The sequence below is a fragment of the Bubalus bubalis genome, chromosome 11 (assembly GCF_019923935.1).
Source record: "Bubalus bubalis isolate 160015118507 breed Murrah chromosome 11, NDDB_SH_1, whole genome shotgun sequence".
Lineage (NCBI taxonomy): Eukaryota > Metazoa > Chordata > Mammalia > Artiodactyla > Bovidae > Bubalus > Bubalus bubalis.
Window position 1 is genome coordinate 43,174,298 of NC_059167.1, and position 20,734 is coordinate 43,195,031.

General features: G+C 36.9%; 1 protein-coding gene across 10 annotated transcripts in view; it reads right to left on the reverse strand.

Annotated features, from left to right (window-relative positions):
• Positions 1–20,734, reverse strand: part of ATP8B4 (ATPase phospholipid transporting 8B4 (putative)) — a 337,268-nt gene that overhangs the window by 267,839 nt on the left and 48,695 nt on the right. For 7 of the 10 annotated variants that reach the window (XM_044925001.2, XM_044925002.2, XM_044924995.2 and 4 more), the window contains exon 2: positions 6,776–6,843. Coding sequence is in view for 5 of the 10 variants with exons in the window: in XM_044924995.2 (XP_044780930.1) it covers positions 6,776–6,803 (28 nt within the window). In the remaining 5 variants the exon portion in view is untranslated. Of the gene's footprint in view, positions 1–6,775; positions 6,844–18,554; positions 18,577–20,367; positions 20,503–20,734 lie in introns of those variants that run through there. The other 3 variants (XM_025295565.3, XM_044924999.2, XM_044924997.2) reach the window with 3 other exon arrangements.

Consider the following 20,734-nt stretch of genomic DNA (forward strand, 5'->3'; position numbering starts at 1 on the left):
CCCCAGAGGAGGGCATGGCAATCCACTCCAGTATTCTTGCCTGGAGAATAACATGGACACAGGAACCTGGTGGGCTACAGTCCACAGAATCACAAAGAGTCGGAAACGACTGAAGCAACTTAACACATACATAGCATTTAAAAGACTACTTAAAATAATAACAACGACAACAACCATTCAGTAGGTGCTTACTATATGCCAGGTACTGGCTCAAATGCTAAAGTAAAGGACTGTTCTAAGGTGTGGGTCTATGGAAGGAATATAAAGCATCTTTAAAAATAAATTATTATAATTCTATGGATGAAATTTTTCAATTAAGACAATTTTTTTTTATAAAACCAAAGTGTGACAATTAGATTATTACACAGTTGGAAATACTAATAATAAAATGGAGAATTGGAACAATGTATTTGGAAATATGTTCTAAGACCAATAAACATGTATGACATAGAATGCAATTCTGAATATTATTGCATTATTCACTGGAATGAGACAGCTCAAAAGAGATATATATTTGTATACATGTCATAGCTAAAGCTTAAATCCATTTTAGTAAAAAAGACTGATTAACATATTGATTAAGAATTATTTTCTTATTCAAGTTAACTATTCCTTTTGCTCATTTCTTACTTCTAATCCTAACAATCTAAAATATTTATCTAACGACCCAGATAATCATGATGGTATGATCACTCACCTAGAGCCAGACAACCTGGAATGTGAAGTCAAGTGGGCCTTAGAAAGCATCACTACGAACAAAGCTAGTGAAGGTGATGGAATTCTAGTTGAGCTATTTCAAATCCTGAAAGATGATGCTGTGAAAGTGCTGCACTCAATATGCCAGCAAATTTGGAAAACTCAGCAGTGGCCACAGGACTCGAAAAAGTCAGTTTTCATTCCAATCCCAAAGAAAGGCAATGCCAAAGAATGCTCAAACTACCACACAATTGCACTCATCTCACACACTAGTAAAGTAATGCTCAAAATTCTCCAAGCCAAGCTTCAGCAATACATGAACCGTGAACTTCCAGGTGTTCAAGCTGGCTTCAGAAAAGGCAGAGGAACCAGAGATCAAATTGCCAACATCCGCTGGATCATCGAAGAAGCAAGAGAGTTCCATAAAAACATCTATTTCTGCTTTATTGACTATGCCAAAGCCTTTGACTCTGTGGATCACAATAAACTGTGGGAAATTCTGAAAGAGATGGGAATACCAGACCACCTGATCTGCCTCTTGAGAAACCTGTATGCAGGTCAGGAAGCAACAGTTAGAACTGGACATGGAACAACAGACTGGTTCCAAATAGGAAAAGGAGTACATCAAGGCTGTATATTGTCACCCTGCTTATTTAACTTATATGCAGAGTACATCATGAGAAACGCTGGACTGGAAGAAGCACAAGCTGGAATCAAGATTGCCGGGAGAAATATCAATAACCTCAGATATGCAGATGCCACCACCCTTATGGCAGAAAGTGAAGAGGAACTAAAAAGCCTCTTGAGGAAAGTGAAAGAGGAGAGTGAAAAAAGTGGCTTAAAGCTCAACATTCATAAAACGAAGATCATGGCTTCTGGTCCCATCACTTCATGGCAAATAGATGGGGAAACAGTGGAAACAGTGTCAGACTTTATTTTTTTGGGCTCCAAAATCACAGCAGATTGGGACTGCAGCCATGAAATTAAAAGACGCTTACTCCTTGGAAGGAAAGTTATGACCAACCTAGATAGCATATTCAAAAGCAGAGACATTACTTTGCCAACAAAGGTCTGTCTAGTCAAGGCTATGGTTTTTCCAGTGGTCATGTATGGATGTGAGAGTTGGACTGTGAAGAAAGCTGAGTGCCAGAGAATTGATGCTTTTTAACTGTGGTGTTGGAGAACACTCTTGAGAGTCCCTTGGACTGCAAGGAGATCCAACCAGTCCATTCTAAACGAGATCAGTACTGGGTGTTCATTGGAAGGACTGATGCTGAAGCTGAAACTCCAGTACTTTGGCCACCTCATGCGAAGAGTTGACTCATTGGAAAAGACCCTGATGCTGGGAGGGACTGGGGGCAGGAGGAGAAGGGGACTACAGAGGATGAGATGGCTGGATGGCATCACCGACTCGATGGACATGAGTTTGAGTGGACTCCAGAAGTTGGTGATGGACAGGGAGGCCTGTCGTGCTGTGGTTCATGGGGTTGCAAAGAATCGGACACAACTGAGCGACTGAACTGAACTGAACAACTATAGAATAATGTGATATAATGTAGCTTTCTGATAATCTTATAAAACAGACTGTTTTAAAACAATCTGCTTCCCACTAAAACAGGATAAAATGTCAGGAAAACCCATTTATTGAGAACAATGATAAAAGATGACATATACAAAGCTGTTTGAAACTACCATGGAACAACAAAATCAGCCAGGACTTTAAGGGAAAAGTTCCAGCAGAGAAGAGAAATATACTGAGATGAACCTGATACTCTGTTCTTTTCCCCTGAGGCATGTGATAAGTTCTAACCTGCCCAGAGATGAGACAATAATTAGAATTCAGAGCCTGGCAGAGAAGAAGGGCCCTAGTAACATACTAGGTTTTGGATTGACTTAGAGTGAGAAAAAGCTAAAGCAAACAAGGTCTTATGAACACTGAAACCCAGCCTTAACTTGTCTCAGTCCGTGACTGGATCAAAATGACCTGTTCCTTCTCTTACTGCTTGCTGGAAGAAAGGTAAATCTCCTGAAGAAAAATGACATCCAGACCCTCTGTAACTTTTTCATATGCAACGTGTAGATTTTAATAATAAACTAGCAGGTATGGTACAGCACAATAACCAACTATTGAAAACCAAGAGATAGAAAATATAAGCAGGCTCACAGATAGTCTAGATATGGAAACTGTCAGATATGGACTTTAAAATAACTATGATAACAAGATGGATAGTTTCACTAGAGAACCAGTATATAAATAAAAGAAACAAATGGAATGTCTTATTCATCTTTTGTGTCACCAGTCCTCTGCAATAGGAACAACCCAGTACCTACTAAATAATATATAGGTATCTTAACTTCAACAAAAGCACTACCTCCTTTGTAGGCACAGTATATGCAGCATCTGGAGCCGACAATACTTTTAAGGAACACAAAAATATTTAAATTTTCATTTAAAGTTAGAAGAAAAATGAATATAATAATAATGGATACATAATAATGAGTCCAACCTGGATTATATTTGTCTTTAAACCCTCACAACTGTAAAACTTAATTTTCAGTATTTTTTGAAACACATAATGTGACCTTGGTCTGATCTTCCCACCCTGGACCCTGTGGAATAATGCATGTTGCTCCACAACCTTCACATTTTGGAATCAATAATAGCTTTAGAGCTTAAATAAAGCCTCCAATTATCTACCTCTTTTGCTTACCATATTAGCTAACAACCTAAAATCTGAATTAGGTATTTTACACATGAGCAACATTCTTTGTTGTTCATATGTAAAATATGAAGCACATATATGCTTTAAAGTGGTCATCTTTGGATTTCCCCTTCAAGCTTACACCAAAAGGATGAATTACAAATAACAAACAAACAAAAAGAATAGATTGTAAGTGTGTTTTAAATATTTGAGTCAGTTAGCTAGAATTTTCCACATGCTGAAGACTGTGAGATTTATGTGAATATGGAGATAATAAATAGTAAAGCATATATCTGGGAGAAAATTCTTGGGTTCCCACAACACTTAATGGTTGGCTTGTTATATTCTCACATACATCATCAATGTTCCAAGCTTCTTGATGATGTTGTGAAAGTTTATATAAATATAAGTGCACATTTCTTAAATGTAGATCTTAAATAACTCAGTGAAGTAAGATATCACTTCTGCCTGATTCTCTCCCTGACAACAGCAGGCTGACTAGAAGTTCTGTAGTCTGTGCTCCTCTGGAAAACATACTGGTAGTGATGTTTGGTAAATTGTTATTAAGTTATCACTGCTACTGTAAACTTAATTGTATAAAGATATGTTTTTTTATTAAATCATAAAAAAAGTTATGTGAAGTAAAGTTGGTACTACCTAGCATATCATAGGTGCTCAAAAATATTTGTTGACTGCGTGAATAGAGGAGTGGAAGAGAGAGGAGAAGAAGGAGAGGAGAGGAAGGAGAGGAAGCAAATGTGGCAAAATGGTAAGTAAATGAATACTGTAGATTGAATAAGGTCTCCAGCATCAACTGATGCCAAAGCTGATGCTCCAGTACTTCAGCCACCTGATATGAGGAGCCGTCTCATTGGACAAGACCCTGGTGCTGGGAAAGAAGGCCAAGGAGAAGAGGGCGGCAGAGGATGAGATGGTTAGATAGCATCACTGATTCAATGGACATGAACTTGAGCAAACTCCAGGAGAGAGTGGAGGATAGGGAAGCCTGGCGTGCTGCAGTCCATGGGGTCACAGAGAGTCGGACATGACTTAGCAACTAAACAACAAAGATCTGCAGTCTATAAATAGATCTATAAGAATTGATATAATCTAAAGATGTCACATTCCCAATCATGATGATGCAAATGATGGTGACACCAAGGTCAGTGTCTCAAGTCATGTGGTCATTGTAACAAGTCCAAGAGGAAGAAACTAGCCTCAGCTTTCTGTGCCAATTAGCACCACAGTGAATATAGACCCACCTATGTGGCAACATTTCACCTCATTACAAAGCTATTTACAAATGGGCTACTTAATAGCTCATTACAAATAGCTATGACAGTCTGTAAAATGAAATTCTATATGAGGAAGATCAGCAAGTTGTGTTCCCCATCAAGAGTGGTTCAAGTAACTAATTTATTAGTTTCCCATTTAAATATTATTTCAGAGTATTTGCACCCAAGATGTTCAATCCAAACGACTGAGTGGAATGACTTTTGGAATGGACTTTTGCCAAAAATCAATATGATGACAAACTATTCTAAATCTAAAAGAAAATAAAGGAGTTTAAAGCCAAACACAATGTGTGAACATTATAATTAGATATCATACCAAAAATAAGAACAAGCTCTGAGACATGAGATATGGGGACAACGGGGGAAACTGAAAAAAGGAATGTATGTTACTGATTCATAAATGTTTCGCTTCTTGGATGTGGTGACAGCACTGCGGTACGATGGGCGCCCTTGTTCTTAGGAGATCTGTGTGAGGCATCTGGGGATAAGAGTCATATCTTCAAAAACAAAAAAGTTTATGCGTATGCATGTGTTTCGGTGCGTGCTGGCGGAAGGGAGAGGAAAAAGAGGAGGTAAATGTGGCAAAATGGTAACAACTGTAGAATTTAGGTGAAAGATATTTGGGTGTTTATCATTCTTCCAATTTTTTGTAAGTTCCAACATTTTCAAAATTAAAAGTTAGAGGAAAATATAAAAAAATATTATGCTATAGAGAAAAGTTTAAGGTAGAAAAGGTATCTGTGATTACAAGATTAATATTTAAGAGCCAGTTTCAAAATAATGCACACCATAGTTCCATCTGGGGATATGTTGATAAATATACATTAACGTATTAATAGAGGTCACTGATTGGAGCCCTCTAAATTGGACAATGTGGCAGACTGGAGCAGTTATCTCTGGATTGTCCAATTACAGTTACTTCTATTTTCTTAATTTTATTTATAAAAAATTACTTATTTTATACATATGCATTCATATATACATAGAAAGTATTTTTAAAAAGTGAAACTGAACTTATCAAAACCTCACAACAGTAGATTCTGTTGGAAACTTGTCCTTGTCAAAACCGGTTAATCTAATGTTTACATTATTAAGGTAATACCAGTGACTAGGTATAAATAAATCACTATTTGTAAAAGAAAAAATGACGACAATAATTCTAGACTCTTAAATAAGCTCTGGAAATATGAAACTATTACCCCAGAGGGCATAACTAATGACCTACAGGTGCAAACTACACTGAGACAGATTTCAGCTCATTATGAGACTAAACATTGCAATGAATGTGTCCAAAAAGGGAACAGACTGCACCAAGAAATAACTGCCTATCAAAGTAGGTTAACCAACTGTCACACATAGGATTAGAAGGAGAATATTAGATATACTCTAATCCAGCCTTTCCTCTCTAACAAGTCTGAAATAAAACAGTAGTAATAAACCAAATACACTTCCACTGAAGGAAAAACTACACAATAACGTCACTGACTAACAAGGTTTAAGACAAGATTAATACTCTCAGGTCACAATAATGTATTTCTTAACACTAGAATACTATTAAAACTGTTTTGTTAGACAAATTACTCAACCAGAAACCAAATATTTCTTGCCATAGTGAACCTAAATTATTTCTAACCATAGGATCTTGGTCTTAAGTGTTGGTGTAATCATACAATGGAATACTACTTTACAAGGAAAAACTGAAGAGCAAAATATTGATACATGCAACCACATGGAAATATGTCAAAAACCTTATACTTAGTGAAAGAAGACACAAGAATACATGCTGCATGGTTTCATTTATATTAATTTCAAAAATAGGTAAATCAACCAAGTAGAAATCAGAAGGTGGTTGTGTACAATGCAGGGAAAATGAAAAAAAGGGGCACAAGGAACTTTCTGGAGTGATAGAAATATTGTTTCTTGCTTTTCGATAATTACAAATATACATAAAATTGTCAAAGCTCAAGCAGAACACTCAAGATCTATGTGGTTTTTGTTTATAAATCATACCTCCTTGAAATTGAAATGAATGCTAAAAAAAATCATATTTGCTTTGTATCTCCTGAAGAACTCAATACTTACCAAGTGATTTCTTCTTACTGCAGAACATTATTGCACTTGATTATTTTTCACCAGGCCTCACAGCTGGCCTATATAAGAAAACGAGATATGTACAAAACATTAGTATTTGAGAAACACTCGTTAACCAAAAATTCCCATCATTCAACTTTCTTACTAGTCAAATCTAGATGACTAGGAAGTCATTAAGAGAACAAATAACAGACTCCATTTATGAGACTTAAATCTAACCAGACAGACACAGAAAACAAACTTATGGTTACCAAATTGGCGGAAGGGATAAATTTGGAGTTTGCAATCAAAATATACACACTACTATATATAAAATATATAACCAACAAAGATCTGCTGTATAGTACATGGAACTATGTACAATGTCTTATAATAATCTATAATGGAGACAGCAAAAGAGACACTGATGTATAGATCAGTCTTATGGACTCTGTGGGAGAGGGAGAGGATGGGGAGATTTGGGAGAATGGCATTGAAACATGTATAATATCATGTACGAAACGAGTCGTCAGTCCAGGTTTGATGCACGATACTGGATGCTTGGGGCTGGTGCACTGGGACGACCCAGAGTGAGGGTATGGGGAGGGAGGAGGGAGGAGGGTTCAGGATGGGGAACACAGGTATACCTGTGGTGGATTCATTTCGATATTTGGCAGAACTAATACAATATTGTAAAGTTTAAAAATAAAATAAAATTAAAAAAAAAGAATGTATATATGTATGTGTGTATATATATATACATATATATGTGTGTGTATATACATATATATACAGATGTGTATATATGTGTGTATATATGTATATGTATATACATATATATGTATATACATGCATATATATACACACACACATATATGTACATAGAGAGAGAGAGACCCAAGTCAATTTGTTGTACACCTGAAACAAACACACCATTGTAAATCAATTCTATTTCAATGAAAAGTTTTAAGAGAGACAATTCTATATAAAAATTACCTATTTGTATTATAGCAGATATATGGAACTTAAAGTAAGAACAAGTATGAAATTCAATTTGGGATTAAAATGGAACCAAATTTTCTAATATATCCAAAACCCTGTAAATTTGAATATTACAAAGGTGATGCTCCAACACCTGCCTTTTATTTAAGTGCCAAGTGTGATTCCTTCCAGAGTCACCCAAGTCCAGGAAGTGCAGATGGTCCCATATAGAATTAAATGAAGGAGGAACATGCCTAGACAGATAGTAATCAAACTGACAAAAACTAAGGACAGAGAAAATATTAAAAGCAAGAAAGGAAAAGCAACAAATAATAAACAAGGGAATCCCCATAAGACTATCACTTGATTTTTTAGCAGAAACTGTACAAGCCAGAAGGGAGTGCCTTGATATATTGAAAGCAAAGAAAGGGAAAAACCTAAAACCAAGAATACTTTGCTCAGCATGACTCTCATTCAGAATTAATGGAGAAATCAAAAGCTTTATAGACAAACAAAAACTAAAAGAATTCAGCACCATCAAACAAGTGTTACCACAAATGCTAAAGCAATTCTTTAAGCGTAAAAAAAAAGGCCACAATTAGAAACAAAAAAATTACAAAATGGTAAAGCTCACTAATAAATGTAAACATATAGTAAAAGTAGAAAATCATCTACACACAAATATGATGTCAAAACAGTAATTGTGAGAAGAGGAAAGTACAAATGCAGGATACTTGAAATGCATTTTAAATTAAGAAATCAGCAACTTAAAACAATCATGTATACATATAGACTGCTATACCAATACCTCATGGTAACCATAAACAAAAAATCTATAAGAGATAAACACACAGAAAAGAAAAAGAATCCAAACACAACACTAAAGATAGTTATCAAATCACAAGAGAAGTAAACAAAAGAGAAAAGGAATTTAAAAAGTCCTACAAAATCAAACAACTTTAAAATGGCAATAAGAACATATATATCAATAATTATCTCAAATGTAAATAGATTAAACGCTCCAACCAAAAGACATAGGCTGGCTGAATTAATACAAAAACAAGATCCATATATATGTTGTCTGTAAGAGACCCACTTCAGATCTAGAGACACATACAGACTCAAAGTGAGGGGATAGAAAACTGTATTCTATGCAAATAGAAATCAAAGGAAAGCAAAGCTAGAGTAGCAGTACTCCTATCAGACAAAACAGACATTAAAATAAAGACTGTTACAAGACACAAAAAAGGATATTACATAATAGTCAAGGGATCAATAGAAGAAGATATAACAATTATATATGCACCCAACACAGGAGCACCTCAATATATTCAGCAAATGTTAACAGACATAAAAGGAAAATTGACAATAGTACCTTGGTGGAGGACTTTAGCATTCCACTTAAATCAATAGAAACATCATCCAGACAGAAAATCAATAAAGAAACACAGGCTTTAAATGACACATTAGAACAGATAGATTTAATTGACATTTATAGAGCATTCCATCCAAAATCAGAAAAATATATCTTCTTTTCAAGTGCATATGGAACATTCTCCAGAATAGATCACATGCTGGACAACAAAGGAAGTCTTGGTAAATTTAAGAAAACTGAAGTCATACCCAGTATCTTTTCCAACCACAGTGCTTTGGGACTAGAAGTAAATTACAAGAAAAAACAGCAAAAACCACAAACACATAGAGGCTAAACAATATGCTACAAACAACCAGCAGACCACTGAAGAAATCAAAGAGGAAATTAAAACATACCTAGAAACATAAAAATGAAAATACCATAATCCAAAACCTGTGGGACATAGCTAAAGTAGTTCTAAGAGGGAAGTTAATAGTGATACAAGCTTAGCTCAGGAACGAGAAAAATTACAAATAACAACCTAACCTTACACTAAAGCAACTAGAGAAAGAACAAACAAAACCCAAAGTTAGTGGAAGGAAAGAAATCATAAAGATCAGATTGAAAATAAATTATATAGAGACAAAGAAAACAATAGAAAAGATTAGTGAAACTAAAGATTGTTCTTTGAAAAGATAAATAATTGATAAACCTTTACACAGACTCATCAAGGAAAAAAAAAAAGGAGAGGGTTCAAATCAATAAAATCAGAAATTTTGAAAAAGGAGAAATTACAACTGCCAGCACATAAATTCAAAATATCAGAGACTACTATGAATAACTATACACCAGTGAAATGGACAACCTAGAAGACATGGACAAATTCTTAGAAAGGTACAATCAACTAAGATTGAGTCAGGAAGAAACAAATTATGAACAGACCAATCATATGTACTGAAATTGAACCTGTAATTTAAAAAAACTCCCCAACAAAAGGCAGGACCAGATGATTTCACAGGAGATTTCTATTATACACTTACAGATTAGCTAACACCTATCCTTCTGAAACTATTTCAAAAATTGCAGAAGGAACAATCCCAAACTCATTCTATGGGGCCCCGATCACCCTGATACTGAAACCAAACAAAATATCACAAAAAAGAGAAAATTACAGGTCAATATCAATGATCAACACAGACATAAGAATCCTCAGTACTAACAAACCAAATCCAACAATGCATTAGAAGAAGCATATACCATGATAAAGTAGGATTTTTAATATCTGCAAAATCAGTGTGTGATACACCACATTAACAAGTTGAAGAATAAAAATCATATGATTTAAATAGATGCATAAAAAGTTTTCAACAAAATTAAACACCCATTTGTGATTTAAAAAAAAAAAAAAAAACCTTCTATAAAATGAAAAGAAAATCTTCCATAAAATGGGCATAGGGAAACTACCTCAACATAATAAAGGCCATATATGACAAATTCACAGCTGATATGATACTCAATGGTGAAAAACTGAAAGCATTTCCTCTAAGATCAGGAATAAGGCAAAGACGTCTAGTCTTCATCACTTTTATACAATATAGTTTTGAAAGTTCTAGCCACAACAACTTGAGAAGAAATAAAACAAATCCAAATTGGAAAAAAAGAAGTAAAACTGTCACTGTTTGCAGATGATGTGACACTATACATAGAAAATCCTAAAGATGTTACTAGAAAGCTACTAGAACTCAATGAATTTGGTAGTTTCAGGATAAAAAATTAAAACACAGAAATCAGCTTCACTCCTATACACTAATATTGAAAAAACAGAAAGAAAAATTAAGAAAACAATCCTATTTACCACTACATCAAAAAGTATAAAATACTTGGAAATAAACCTAGCTGAGGAGGCAAAATATCTGTACTCCAAAAACTATTAGATGCTGATGAAAGAAATCAAAGAAGACACAAATAGATCTAAAGATATAACATGTTCTTGGTTTAGAAGAATCAATACTGTCAAAACAGCAATACTATCCAAGGCAACCTACACATTTAATTCAACCCCTATCAAATTACCAATGGCATTTTTCACAGAACTAGAAAAAAGTTTTTAATTTGTATGGAAACACTAAAGACCTCAAATAGCAAAAACAGTCTTGAGAAAGAAAAACAGCAGGAGGAATCAGGCTCCCTGACTCCAGCCTGTTGTACAAACCTATAATCATTAAAACAGTATGGTTCTGGTGCAAAAATGGAACTGTAGATCCATGAAAAGGATAGAAAGCCCAGAAATAAACCTACTCATCTATGGTCAATTAATCTATGGCAAAGGAGGCAAGAATACAATGGGGAAAAAGCATTCTCTTCAACAAGTGGTGCTGGTAAAACTGAACACCTACATATAAAAGAATGAAATTAGAACATTCCCTAACACCATACCAAAAATAAACTCAAAATGGATTAAAGACCTAAATGTAAGACCAGAGTCTAGAACTCCTAGAGGAAAATATAGGCAGAACACTCTCTGACATAAATCACAGAAATATCTTTTTGGATCCCCTCTCCTAGAGTAATGGAAATAAAAACAAAAATAAACAAGTCAAACCTAATTAAACTTAAAATAAAAGTTTTCGCCCAGCAAAGGAAACCATCAACAATGTGAAAAGACAACCTACAGAATGGGAGAAAATATTTGCAAATGATGTGACCAACAAAGGGTCAAGCTCCAAAATATACAAACAGTTCATGCAGCTCAATATCACAAAAACAAAAACCCAATAAGCAAAAGATCTAGATTGACATTTCTCCAAAGAAGACATACATATGACCAAAAAGGCAAATGAAAAGCTGCTCAACATTGCTAACTATAAGAGAAATGCCAATGAAAATTACAATGAGGTATCACCTCACACTAGTCAAAATAACCATCATCAAAAAGTCTATAAAAAATAAATGCTAGAGAGGGTATGGAGAAATACGAACCCTCTCCACTATGGAGAACAATCTAGAGGTTCATCTAAGAGCTAAAAATAGAGCTACGCTATGATCCTGCAATCCAACTCCTGGGCATAATTCAAAAAGATACATGCACCCCAATGTTCACTGCAGCACTATTTACAATAGTCAAGACATGAAAGCAAACCAAATGTCCATTGACAGATGAATGAATAAAGATGTGATGTGCATGTGTGTGTGTATGGAATATTACTCAGCCATAAGAAAGAATGAAATAATGCCCATATGCAGCAACATGGATGTACCTAAAGAGTACCACGTACTAAGTAAGCCAAAGACAAAAATCATACAAACATTATTTCCACATAGAATCTAAAATTTTAAAAGACACAAATGATCTTATTTCCAAAAAGAAAGAGACTCACAAAGAAAGCAAACAAACTTATGATTGCCAAATGGGAGAGAGGGTAGTGAAACGGATATATTAGGAGGTGGGGTTAACAGACACACATGCTCAGTTGTGTCCGACTCTCTGCGACCCCATGGACCAGGCTCCTCAGTCCATGGGATTCTCCAGGCAAGAATATTGGAGTGGAGTGCCATTTCCTTCTCCAAGATATACACACTCTGTATAAAACAGGTAGCCAACAAGAACCTACTGTATAGCACAAGGAACTATACTCAATATTATGTAATAACCTACCTATAAGGGGAAAGAATCTGAAAAAGTATGTGTGTGTGGTGTACATATATGTGTGTGTGTGTATATGTGCTGCTGCTGCTAAGTCACTTTAGTTGTGTCCGACTCTGTGTGACCCCATAGACGGCAGCCCACCAGGCTCCGCCATCCCTGGGATTTTCCAGGCAAGAACACTGGAGTGGGTTGCCATTGCCTTCTCCAATGTATATGTGCTACATAATATATAAAAGTATATGTATGAAGTAAGCAAGGAAAACATAAGAAAAATGGGACTATATCAAACTAAAATACTTGCACAGTGAAGGAAACTGTCAACAAAACAGAAAGGCCACCTACTGTATTTGTGAAGATATTTGCAAATGATATATCTGATAAGGAGTTAACATCCAAAATATACAAAGAACTCGTACAACTGAATATCAAAAAAAAAAAACCTAACCCCATTAAAAAATGATCAGAAGACCCAAAGAGACATTTTTCCAAAAAATACATATGGATGGCAAATGGATACATAAGAATGATGCTCAACATCACTAATCAGCAGAGTAATACAAAACAAAACTACAATGAGATGCACCCCAATGTTCATTGCAGCAACATTGACAATAGCCAAGACATAAGGAAATTACCTAAATGTTCACTGAAAAACGAATGGATAAAGAAGATGCACTGTGTGTGTGTGTGTGTGTGTGTGTGTGTGTGTATACACACACATATATACATACAATGGAATACTACTCAGTCATAAAAAAGAATGTCATTTGCCACAACATGGATGGATCCAGAGAGTATCATACTAACTAAATTAGAAAGAGAAAGACAAATAACATAATACCATGTATATGTGGAATCTAAAATATGATACAAATGAACTTAGCTAAGAAACAGACTCACAGATATAAAAATCAAGCTTGTGGTTGCCAGTGGGGAAGGGAGTTGATGAGAGATGGATTGGGAATTTGAAGTCAGCAGAGCAAGCTATTATATACACAATAGATAAACAAGATCCTACAGTATGTGTGCCGGCTAAGCCACTTGTCATGTCCGACTCTCTGTGACTCCATGGACTGTAGCCTGCCAGGCTCCTCTGTCCACGGGATTCTCCAGGCAAGAATACTAGAGTGAGTTGCCATGCCCTCCTCCAGGGGATCTTCCCAACTCAGGGATCAAACCCACATTTCTTATGTCTCCTGCATTGGCAGGCATATAGAGAACTATACTCAATATTCTGTGATAAACCATAACAGAAAAGAATATAAGAAAGAAAGTGTATATGTGTATATATATAAAACTGGACTTTGCTATACCATAAAAATTACATTACAAATCAACTAAATTTTTTAAAAACTACAATGCAATACCACTTCACACATGTCAGATGGCTATTATCAAAATGATGACACATAGAAAGTGTTGGCAAGGATGCAGAGAAAAGAGTTTTCTTATGCACTTGCACTATGGAAAACAATATGGAGATTCCTCAAAAAAGTAAAATTAGAACTACCATAAGATCCAGCAATCTCACTTTGGGGTATTTTTTCACTTTTGGATATTTTTCCAAATAAAAATACTAACTCAAAAGGACATTAAGCACCCCCATGTTCGTCACAGTAGTATTTACAATAGCCAAGATATGGAAGCAAATAGCCAAGATATGGAAGCAACCTACGTAACCACTGATAGATGAATGGATACAGGTGTGGTGTATATAAACAATTAAATACTGTAAAGCCATAAAAAAAAAAATGAAATCTTGTCAATTTTGATTACATAGATGGACCTAGAGGGTATTATGCTAAGTGAAAGAACAGAAAGACAAATACTGTATGGTTTCACTTATACATGGAATCTAAAAAACAAAACAAATGGATAAATAAAACAAAACAGAAACACATACACAGAGAACAAACAGGTGTTTGCAGGGATGGGGAGACAGGGGGAAGGAGAATGAGTGAAATAGGGAGATTAAGAAGTATAAACTTGCAGTGACTAAACAAATGAACCATGAGAATGAGATGTACTGTGTGGGGCACACAGTACATAAGAATATAATATCTCTGCATGGTGATAGATGGTAACGAGACTTACCATGGTGATCACTTTGTATAGAAATATTGAATCATTGTGTTGTGCACCAGGAACTAATATAGTGTTATAGGTTAATTATACCTCAAAAAACAAATAACAAACTCATAGAAAAAGAGATCAGATTTGTTATTACCAGAGACAAGGGGTGGGAAGAGGGGGAATTGGATGAAGGTGATTAAAACATACAAACTTCCAGTCAGAAGATAAGTACTAGGCATGTAAAACACAACCATGATCAATATAACAGTAGTGCATGTTACGTACAAAAGTCGTTAAGAGGGTAAATCCTGAGTTCTCATCACAACAAAAATAATTTATCTATATGAAATTATGGGTGTTCATTAAACTTATTGTGGTAATCATTTCATGATGTAGGTCCAGTCATGCTATACACCTTAAACTTACACAGCACTATATGTCCACTACTTCTCAATAAAACTGGAAGAATAAAATTATTTAGAAATAAATAGGGGGCAGAATAATATTATGTTTCGTTTTTTCCCCTACATGTGGTCTCAATTTTTTCATATGGCAAACTCCATTAAAGATCTAGAACGAATCAATAAAGGGTAAACAACGTCAACCCCGTAGACCATAGACATGAACTCAGACACCTCTGCAAACACATGACAGTAAGGAGAGCTTCTGAATTCATATTCCCTAGGTTAGCAAGAGAAATGACTTGTTTGTTCGTGCTCAAAGATGTGGTGTGGCAGGATGCATTAAACACCCACGAAAGAAGAAGCTGGTCACTCAACTAGAGACCAGAAAAGAGGAAGAGCAATGCGTATGGCTTAGCAGTTACAAGAAAGGAGGATGCAGAGGAATTTCATCAACACCTATTTCTCCACTATCAATTTCTAGAATCTAAAAAGCCTGAACCATCAGCATTTCTCCCTGTTGTGCACCTAGATTTATAAGTTCCTATCCACTACAGCCAGGAAAAGCCATAGCCTCAGCAGTGCTGAGGGAATAATGCCCACCACAAGGTGTCCCTGACATGTAGGGCCATCAACACTTTCTAAGACCCACTGCTTTTCCAGGAACAAGTCACTAATATTGATGAATCCAACATGAAGATGGGGTTACTACTGCTGGGTGCTGTGAGAAGCCAAGAGAGGTCCTCCAATATGACCCATCAATAACTCTTCTGTTCCTCTTCCAATGCCTTCTACGAACTGCTACAAGGCTGCCTAAAACAATCCTCCCCTCCCCTCACTGTTCCCCAGCCCTAGGCAGCAGACACCTCCAGGACAGGCTGGCTGACCAGTTACTGCTTTCCCCTGCATTCCTTCATTAATAGGTTTCCCTGTTCCAGCCCTGACCACCCATAGACTTGGGTCCTCACTGAAGCCAGAGTGATATTGATAAAAGTTAAACAGCATTATGTCACACACCTACTTAAAACCTTTTAATCACCTCCTATTGGCCTTAAAAAAATAAAAAGATCAAATTCCACGTGATTCCGTGGCCCCTCTGCAACCTGGACCCTGCTAGTCTTTCTACTCTGATTTCTCATCACTCTCCTTACAGTCCCCATTCCTCCTCACACCCCCTCATGTCTATACTACAGAAATACTCAACTCAGCTTTTTCCATTTGAGGGCCATGATGCATGTTCTTTCCTCGGTCAGTCATAATCTAATACCCATGGTCAATCCTTACACCTGACTGATTTGTACCTATCTTTTCAATATCAACTCAAACTGCACTCCCAGCACTTATAGGAGTTCTCCCCTGGCCCCCCAAATCAGAGATAAGACCACTTCCTATGTTCTCCCATAGAATCAAGAACTTACCATCTCAGAGCCTCTATAATTCTAGAATTTATTTGCCTATCACATTAGCTGTTTTTCCCTTAGTCTACAAACTCCAGTGGGGCAGAGAACTGATCTGTCCGGATCATAGTTGTATCTTCCGTATTAAATGCATGACTGGCATGCAGCAGTGCTCAATAAATGTCTCCTAAATGAAAGAATGAATTTCTCAGTTTCTATGAGGAATGAAGTAAGAGCTTCCTGATACTAAAGGCATTTCCCTTTTAGCAACTCTCTCTTCCTAGACCCCAACTCCAAGTTCAAGACAGTTTTAGATTCTCCCAAACTGGGAACTTTGTGGCTTTCTTGGCCACTCTCTCTCTGGCTGGTTCCTATTCTCCTATGTAACCCCACCTCCAGCCTAGGAAGAACCTCAAAGAATGAGAAGTGTTTGGTTAGCAATAGGAAGAGTGTTGCAGGCAAACTGAATAGCATGAGAAAGGAGAAGGAAATTTGCAAATCTCTGGGAGGAGAAGGGCAAGAGGAAGCACCCTGACTCTAAAAGAAGATGCACAAAAAGGATTTTTTTTTTTTTTTGAGGAAAAGACTTTCTGTGAGAAAAACATGGACAAAAGTAGGTTTTTATCCATGAGGAGCTATTTTTGTTCCAACAAAATTTCACAACAGATACAAAATGTGGACACGGGAAAGGGTGGATGGATTCAGTGACAATGACACCTCGATCTGATGGCCCCGTCTGGCCAATGGGTTTTAAGGTTCATCAGAAAGTTCTAAGTCAACTTGTTAGGGCTTGAAAACTCTCTGGAGACTAAGTTAACATATTCTGTTTTCATGAGCTCAGAGTCCCTCGAGCAGGTAAAAGGAAGAACAGTTCTTTAAGCAGGATGGCAAAAGGGACTCTCCACCCTGACAGGTGCCAATGAGAATGCAGGCTAGAAGAAGAAATTTAATCTCTCAGGAAGTTATTAGGAGTACTGGCCACTGGCCAACATTTTCTTCCTTTCTCCTTCTTGGTTTGCTAGATTGCTTTGAGGGATTAGCACTAACAGATAGCCAGTACACAGGATGAACTTAATATATATTTGTGCAATACAAAGGTAACTAAAGAGAAAATATCCATGTAACCCCTTCCATCTCTTATTTTAGACCTTCCTACAAGCACTTTTCATTTTAAAATCCCCAGACAATTAAGCATAAAGCAAAACCATATCCTTTCTAAAATTACCTTTAAGCCTTACAATTATTTCAATGCTTTTAATTTCTCTAATAACACCTTCCAAAATATCTTTAAAACTTTTTATTTTTAATATAATGAATAAATCTTTTTTAATTTAGTCATTTTTGCCTTTGTAGAAAATATGCTCTATTTCATATTTAATGCAGAGTGATAATATAATTACTGTTGTATGAATTAAACACTTCTCTGAGGTTTGTGAAAATTGTTCCTTATTAATGATTTTATCCAAGTGTTTTTATCCTCTAAAACATGTGGTTGTAACAAAAATTAAGATTTCAAGTCCACGTTTCCTCCAATCCAATCTTTTCTTTATAATAACAGCAACCCAGATAGATCTAATGGAGTATTCATAGTAATATATCAGATCCTAGTGTAAATTTGAGGAAGTAAAATTTAGTTCTTTTATTGTCTTATATTTATCAATTCACCAAAATACCCCAGCTGACACTCACTGATGTTAGAGAAAAGAAAAAGCCATCTTCTATTGAACTTTCAGATCAGTGAGAGTCTAAGGAAATAGACTGAAAAAAAAAAAAGTGATAAAGGATTTGCTAAAATAAAATCTAGTTTAGGATTTTGAAATTCAGCCATTTACAAGTGCTGAAGCAAACATTATTTACATAAAAACATTGTTCCTTTTTTGAAATCACCAAAAGCAGAAGAAGTGGAAGAAGGTAAGTCGCTGAATAGGTTTTATCTTACCCTTGCCTTCATCTCGTGCAAGGGGTTAAGATGGTGGTTTTCATGTGTCAAAGTCTTGCTGGATTTTTATAAGAAAGACAGGTCTGGGGAAAGTAGGAAGAGAGAGAAATATAACTCAAATAATAGCTAGGCACTTTACCTATATTAATTCATTTATGTGAGTACTCTTGGAAAAGATTGAGAGTGATGCTTGCATGAAGAATTTGATTTTTTTTTTAATTTCAAGTTCAGGTTTTGAATCTTGGTCACAGAATTTAATTCTTCTAATAGAAAAAAAAATGGCAAAGTCAAAAGAAAACTCCAGTTTGTTTAGGGAAAATAAGAAGTTGATTTCAGATACCTTGAGATTAAGGGCCATAAAAAGACATCCAAGTTGGAAATGCTACTCAAGCAGCTGTCTGCATAAGGGGGTGTACGGGTCATATTATGATTCCTCATAGAGGTCCTTACTTTACAATTAAAATGGGTACACTAGGGTACAGGTGACTCAACACTTTAAGTAAAGGATTAAAATGGAGTTTCTCTTTAAAGATCGGAGGCCATTCAACAATCAGGTTATTATAGTTAATTCCCCTTGCTCCAATTCCACAATCACCAAGCAACCTGCTGATAATAACTTGCTTTCCCACAGAAGTCTGCCTACAGGGAAAGAATACACTAGCCATGCATGCTGAAGTGAACATTCTGGTCCTCCTGACAGTTACATTGTACATTTTCAATTAATAAATTGTGGTTCATCTGTCTAGATCATCTGTCTCCTGAGCTATATTACTCTGCCCCAGAAATGTAGATCTGTTTTTGGTATGCTGTTGACTTATGGTCTAAAGTATACAGGACAAATGACCCACCCTGGCCATAATGAACTCACGACAACAGGCCACCAAGGGCAGGGCCAGCTGATCTGCTCAAGGGGCAGCAGGATGTGGTAGCTGCAAGCTTGTCTTTTGGAGTCAAAGAAACTGATCTTGGATTCCTGCTTTTTCCACCAGCATTACAGAATCCAGGGCAGGTAAGCTGTCTAAGCCTCAGAACATACCTGGACAGGTCACTGGGAAAAGGGAGCTCATTATATAGCTATCTTGAAGGCAGTCCTCTGAACTTCCTCTGTCAAAATGTCTAAATAAACATTAGGATAAAATGAGAACCGTAAGTGTAACTCCTGTAAGACATTCTGCAGCAAAGGAGGTAACTGCAACTGGGTAATGAGGCTTTAAAGAGAAGATGTATTTACAGTGGGGATCCAGGGCCATAGCAATAAATTGAGGGAATAAAACCAGTGGGAAGAGAGAATGAAAATATGAGGGAAGGGGACAGCAAGACAAAAGAATCAGAGGAGACTGGAAAAGAAAGGGGAAAGGAAGGGATGGAGCAGTTGGAGAAGGGACAGGAGGAGCAGCTGAAGCCAGGAGAGTAGGGCAAGCAGATTCCTGGCCACTCTCCTTTCTCGCCAGAGTGCTGCCAGGGAGCACCCTCAGCCTGGCTTCATCTCAGGGTCAAGGGAGGAACAGGGGTGTGCCCGAGGAGGATCCTCTACATCCTTTGAGCAGTGCATCCTCTCCAGTTCTCAGGACTTGGCAACAAGACCCCAGAGAGCTTCAAGGAGCCCGACTCAGCCCTCACCCCTGTGAGGTCTCTAGCCCCCCCACCCGTCTGCTCTCCTGTCTCCATTCTGTTCTTGCCTCCCTCTCTCCCCAGCTCTGCCTCCTCTTCCTCTTGGGAGGCATGTCCTGAACAGGAGAGACTTTCTGGAGAGCAGACCCCAATCTGAGCTCAGCCACTTTCTATCTAGCGTCACTTTGACCAGGTCACTTACCCTTCCTAAGACTCACTCTCCGAATCTGTAAAACAGAAGAAATAATGCCTTCCTCCCAGGGCTGTAGCGAGAATATACAGCTCACTCCATAAAAATGTGATCCCTCCCCCTCCTTCCTTCCTCCCCATCTGTCTTCTCTCCTCCTACTCCCTCCCCTTTTCTCTGCTTTCACTCTCTCAGTTTCCTTTCCCTGTTTCCTTCTCTTTCACTTTCTCACTAAAGCACTTGCCTTCTAACCCAACCCACCTCCTTTCTGAAGACTAATCCACCAAGAGAGAGGGGAGGGCTGAGGCTTAGGTGAGCGGGAGAACCCCTCTGCTTGAGCAATGCTGCTGCTGCTGCTAAGTCGCTTCAGTCGTGTCCAACT